This window comes from Citrus clementina, unplaced genomic scaffold (genome assembly GCF_000493195.1).
Source record: "Citrus clementina cultivar Clemenules unplaced genomic scaffold, Citrus_clementina_v1.0 scaffold_2, whole genome shotgun sequence".
NCBI classification, from domain to species: domain Eukaryota; kingdom Viridiplantae; phylum Streptophyta; class Magnoliopsida; order Sapindales; family Rutaceae; genus Citrus; species Citrus x clementina.
Window position 1 is genome coordinate 24,603,409 of NW_006262688.1, and position 5,904 is coordinate 24,609,312.

A 5,904-nucleotide genomic window follows, 5' to 3' on the forward strand; every position below is an offset into this window, starting at 1 on the left:
TGAGACCCAAACCCGACACGGAAAAATAATCGGGTTACCCAATAACCCGTTTAATATCTATATATTAAACAAAAGTTACATTAAATATTTACACACTATCATACATACGTATGTACATACATACATACATACATACATAATTTATCGATATTATAAAATATACATATCTACCAATATATTACACATGTACACTATTGAGGTTTTAATTTTTTATATATATATATATATAATATTATATATCAATATTATAAAATATACATGTCTATCAATTTTTACACATTTACACTATTGAAGCTCTAAATGTATGTAAAATTTTATAAATAAAACATTGTGTTTATATTCACCCTTTTAAAGAATAAAAAAAAAATCATCTCTAATATTTGAGTTTTAATTATAAGAATATGTAAATTATTTTAAAATAGAAAATATAATCGGGTCATTGATCGGGTAAATGGGTCAAGAATTTTAACCCAAACCCGACACGGAAAAAAATCGTGTTGACCCGGACCTGACCCATTTAATAATCGTGTTAAATTTGACGACCCATACCCATTTATTTATGTCATGTTCGTGTCGGGTAATCGGGTCGTGTCAAATTTTGCCAGCTCTAGTGTCGGGTAATCGGGTCGTGTCAAATTTTGTCAGCTCTATTTTCACTAATTAATTTACTTTTTAGAGGTTAATTACTATCTTGATTTACTGAGATAATTTAAATACTTGTTAAAATACTTGTTAAAATAATAATTTAAATTTATTTCTCTCCTGAATAACCCAAATTTCTAAGATAGAGATTTTCACTTTGTTATATTTTTCAGAGACATGTATTTACCTTTTTTTAGAGGAAATTACTTGCGACTTTTTTTTTAACAAAGAAAATTGCTTGGGTGGTGAACCTAACTATTTTGATATTTAGAACAATTTTCCTTTTTTAAAACTTATGGCTATGAATATTTAACTTAGAGCATATTATTGTAAAAAAATTAACATTTTGGCCAGAGAAAAACAAAAATAGTAGAAGATTGGAACATGGCTGGGAAGCCCAATGGCCCCTGTTGGGCCATATACTTTGTAGCCTCAAAAGCACAAGTCCAGCCCGTCAAATGTGCAGCACCCGACACAACTTTGTTGCTCGCATTTGGCGATGGCATGGAGAGATTCCCATCTCAAAGTATTCATTTAAAAAGATTTACGAAATTGTCAAATAGTCTTAGAGCTCTAAGTTCTCCACTTCTTATATCCCTCAGTCTTCTCCTCAGTATCTGCAACACCAGTCATATAAGCAACATTCAATCACAAATATTGAACATTTTGCATGGCATTTGAAGGCGTATGTAAAGATTATAATGCATGAGCTACTACAATTTGAAGTACTAATGATGCAGCTTACATTAACCATGATTTAAAAAGGTGAAAAGATCAGTAAAGTATCCTTACATATTGTGCACGAAATAATATTCTCCGCTCACTTGTACACAAGTCCACAGCTAGCTGTTTCAGAAACACTCTTCGGTTGAGTTGCTTTGGAGATGTCGTATCCAAATCCATCGATCCACTTGCCTAAAAGTCCCCCAATTCCGACATGTTATAATACATTAAAGAAGTTTTCTGAATGAAGTACAGAGTCATAAGTCGGTTAAAGAAGTTCCTTCACCTGCAAGAATCTAGAGTACTTAGATATGCTTGATTCACAGCTGTCCAATATGAATTGTAATGCCTGTTCATCGATTTCAGGGCATTTTATGTCCTTCTTCGAGGTCATTTTATTTGATGCTGCAGCAGCCATCTGATTAAAAGATATTTTAGATATGTTATATGATATTAGAAAAAATCTGAGACTGAAGAAAATAAATCTAAAATTGTCGAACCTCTTCAAATTTCCCCTTCATGCTTGGAGGGCTGACCACTAGATAAGCATATGCCATTAACTCTAATGGCCATCCAGTGATTTGTATGGGAAAACACTCAGATCTGCCCATGGAAATTACATTCTTGCATTGATCAGTTTCTAAAATGAAGTGAAAAAAGATAAAGCATCACATAAGAAGGGAATTATGGCATATGGTTAAAGCTTCGTTGGGAGATAGAGACTAGGATCACAATCCAAAGGCTGACATCACGTAAGAAGGGAATTATGGCATATGGTTAAATCTTCATTGGGAGATAGAGACTAGGATCACAATCTAAAGGCTGACGTTAGTTATAAAGAGGTTGACAGCGAATATATTTAATCCTTATATTGACCAAAATTTGATAAAAGGTTTTGGAACAACCAACTAACAGAGCAAATCCATCAGGTACTCACGCTGACAATCCATACTTCCTCAGAGCTTCTAACTTCTCCTTATAGCATTTATCTGATTTCTTAAGAGATAAAGGCAACTCTACTGAATCACTGGGATTGGTGCCCTCCCTTGGAACAAATCCGTATGATAGCAAAAGCTCTCCATTAGATTTCTTGCCATATGATATAAAAACCTGCATTAATCGATGCAACAAGTTTTCCAAATGAATTAACATTCTACCCAACAGTATCACTGTAAATGCTCTGAAGAATATTATATCTACACAAACTAGTGATCAAGACAAGTCTAGGCAATACATACTATACTTGGGAGAGTGGGAATGAGTCCCTTTTTTTCTAAAATGACATGAAAATATGATTATTTGGGATATCTAAATATTCTTTACCTGCTCACCTGGCTGATATTGCCGATCGGTTGTAAACACAACTCCTTGTGATGATTTATCATAATCCAAAAATGTCTCCACCTACATCACGTAAAGATTATTCTGACTAAGTTAGAAATCAAATATGTTCCTACCAGCACAGATTTTAAATGATAGATGTCTCAGAAAGAGACTAATCTGTGAACATACCTCACAACTGTGATTCAGCATATCTGCCCAGGGAACCAAGGCCACCCTTCCATCCATTGATGGTAACCGAACCTGTGTTGGGGGGGTGGTTAAGTACTGATCTAAAGTCGACATATGACTAAATTCTTAATGGAAGTCAATTTGACAATGAATTTGTGCGATAAAAATTTTCCGTGTTTATTTACAACCCTAATAAAAAAACTTTTCCGTGTGATCTTTAAATACCATATTATAGTTTCACTTCATTAAGAAGAACCAAGCAGCAAAGTAACCTTGACGTCTTGAATAAGCTCACTTACCAAGCGTGAGAAAAGAATGCCAAATGACCATTTGAAAGTTTCCATATTGAATACCTGTGATCCATAGTAGGGAGCAACATCAAACTAGAGATGGTTATGGGTAATAACAGCAACACAATTAATTGTTTATGGAACTCTGTAGTGCAGAATGTTCATAACATCCATCAGAAGCTTAAACGATGGACTATATTGATCAAATCATAGTTTTTCATGTGCTAATAATTATAAGTCTAAGCAAGGAACCCAAAAAAAAAAGTTATATATTTATTATTTGTTAAGAAAATTCAAAAGACAATAAACGGAACATTTCTAATACCAGCAGCTGGTCCAGAAAAAGATATGGTTCAAAACAACATTTAAGAATATCAGTTGATAAATAGAATAAGTACCTCTTCAGGGAATAGATCAGGATACTTGGAAAATATCCTGAGCCTCAAATCATTGTATCTGCACAAGGAGGGATGGGATAATAGTGAATTACCAGAAATGCACTAAAATGAAAATATAAACTGATGCAGATGCATGGAGGAAGAAAAAAGGGCTCAAAAAGTCATACGTTCCAATAACATTGGTAATCCTCTCAATTGCCCGTTCTCTAATCTGTGATGCTTCCAAGTACCTATCTAGCTCGGCACGAGTCCTGAAATGACATAAAGAGGCTGTAGGGGGAAGAACTGAGAGTAGACCCTTTCTGTGGTATAAGAATAAACTCCTTAATAAGCACATACGAACCAGAATTGAAGAACGGAAACTTACCAGTACAAAAGAGAATATGGCTGTCGGGGTAAGGCTGAGATGTAGTTGCTCCATCTTGAAGATTTCTCGAAACTTGCTTCGCTAATCAAATATGTCGCAAGCAATGGCCAATCTGGGACAGAACACTGTTTCAACACTTCACCAGCCTCTGGACAACTCCATTTCTATCATCCAAAATGCCATGGAGAGAGAGAAATTATCACCCCCACAAAGTCAAACTTTATACATAGACAGCAGAATAACTTTGAAGAATCACTAAAGCAGAAAACTAAGAAAAGATCCCATAACTAGGGAACTACAGCCATCATAACTAGATGATAAACTGATTCATAAGCTGTTTTGCTCTGTGCACTATATGAAAACACAAATCTTAAGCTCCAGTAAGTTATAATCTACCACAAAATCAGTTGAAGCATCACAGGTTTCATTAATTGCAAAAAATGTAATTTGCTTTTTCTCAAATTGCTAATGTACCAAATCATGATTTAATTTGCTTAGTTTTGAAGCACAATTGCCAAAATGTTCAGTAAACACCTCCTTTTACTTAGCAGCTAAAGTTAACCAAGCACTTCCATTTCACAGCAATTGTCACTTAAAAGCCACAGCACTTCAATTTCAAGCATACCCTAATGCCATATACACCACAGGACTCACTAACTAATACACATGGTCAAAGAATGGAAATCATGACCGAGTATCCAGCTAACAGTTTACTCCATGTTTTAAGAGGAGGAGGACTAGAAAGAATTTTACCGAGTCGGCGGTGATAACAAGAGAAGGAGGCACAAAAAGCAACTTCTCGCCCTTCCTAATATTTTTTAAAGCAACTAAACCGCGCTCTCCCACATCAACCTTTTGTATGGCCATCTTCTGCGGCGGCAGGCCTGAATCAGACAGCCATTTTTGAAGGGTTGATGCATTTTCCAATGAATCTATCTCACATCCCCACGGAATCATGTTCTGGGTCACTGTAGTTTTGGTGCGAGAGGCGTCGTTAGTTGTTGAAACTGAGCAGTGAACTACTATTCGGTGCCCACATCTTTTGCGCGGGAAAGCTGTGAAGCCAGCGGGAGATTGTGCTTTGTGGAGATGCGAGAATGAAGGGAGAAGTATAGTGTGGAACGTTCTAGAAGCTTCGGCCATGGCCTTGGGAGAGAGTGAGAGAGAGAAATGCCTTATCTATTAGAAGATGAATAGAGAATCTGCAAGAGCCGTGAGATGGATGATAATGGTCGTTTCTGACAGTTAACCACGAGGAAACGGCGTCGGATTTGCAGTGATGAAAATGAATAATAACATGTAGATCCTTGTTCTTAATGAAAACACAATTATGAACATAGTTTATAAATTCTGTAATGAAGATCCTACAGTGCCAACAGTTACAAATTAGATGTTTTTATCTATAATGGTAGACCTACAATGATTTTTTAAATGTTAAATTAACTAAAAAATTATTTTGTGTGAAGACAAATTCCCTAAAAAAAGTATGAAGAAAAAGATAAAGTTTTAGGACCTATTTTTTTTTTAATGAAAATGGCATTCTATTGCTAACAACGAGCTAATTATAAAAGTTTTATAATTTAGTTAGATAATAGACTGCTATATTATAATTTCTAGACATATAATTAACTTGAAAATATATTTTGTCTATAATGAATCTCTTGCTTACTTGAAAATTCTCTTGAGATAAATTTAAATAACATTCATGAATTTGATTATACAACTAATAATGATAAGCCATAATTTGTTGCCAACTTGATATCTTCTATAACAATTTCAATCTTTCAAATTCAATGCCCTCTTAGAGATTTTAATGAAAAGAAAAATTAAAATACTAAACTCCATAACTTTAGAGTCTATTTTTATATCTCTTAATTCTTTATTTAAAAAAGGTTAAAAGGTAGGCCTTTAATTGTGATTTTAATAAAAGTAAAGGGATTCCAATGTTATTATCGGCAAGATATAGAAGGGG

General features: G+C 34.5%; 1 protein-coding gene across 1 annotated transcript; it reads right to left on the bottom strand.

Annotated features, from left to right (window-relative positions):
* Positions 1-945: 945 nt before the first annotated feature.
* Positions 946-5,132, bottom strand: LOC18052229 (ribulose-1,5 bisphosphate carboxylase/oxygenase large subunit N-methyltransferase, chloroplastic). The gene is made up of 12 exons (XM_006447763.2): positions 4,686-5,132; positions 3,933-4,096; positions 3,733-3,816; positions 3,566-3,623; positions 3,177-3,230; positions 2,878-2,949; positions 2,689-2,769; positions 2,303-2,475; positions 1,866-1,968; positions 1,652-1,783; positions 1,435-1,557; positions 946-1,259 (listed from the first exon to the last, which is right to left on the bottom strand). The coding sequence occupies exons 1-12, from the start codon at positions 5,073-5,075 to the stop codon at positions 1,173-1,175; spliced, it is 1,521 nt and encodes a 506-aa protein (XP_006447826.1). The 5' UTR covers positions 5,076-5,132; the 3' UTR covers positions 946-1,172.
* Between the last annotated feature and the right edge of the window lie 772 nt (positions 5,133-5,904).

What these genes read in the sequence shown, in the direction of transcription:
- LOC18052229 (XM_006447763.2), bottom strand. Translation starts at nt 5,075, where the DNA reads ATGGCCGAAGCTTCTAGAACGTTCCACACTATACTTCTCCCTTCATTC. An exon ending in CCATATTCTCTTTTGTACTG is followed by an intron (nt 3,817 to 3,932) that starts GTAAGTTTCCGT and finishes ATGTCATTTCAG; the next exon opens with GACTCGTGCCGAGCTAGATA. An exon ending in GCATTCTTTTCTCACGCTTG is followed by an intron (nt 2,950 to 3,176) that starts GTAAGTGAGCTT and finishes CCCCCAACACAG; the next exon opens with GTTCGGTTACCATCAATGGA.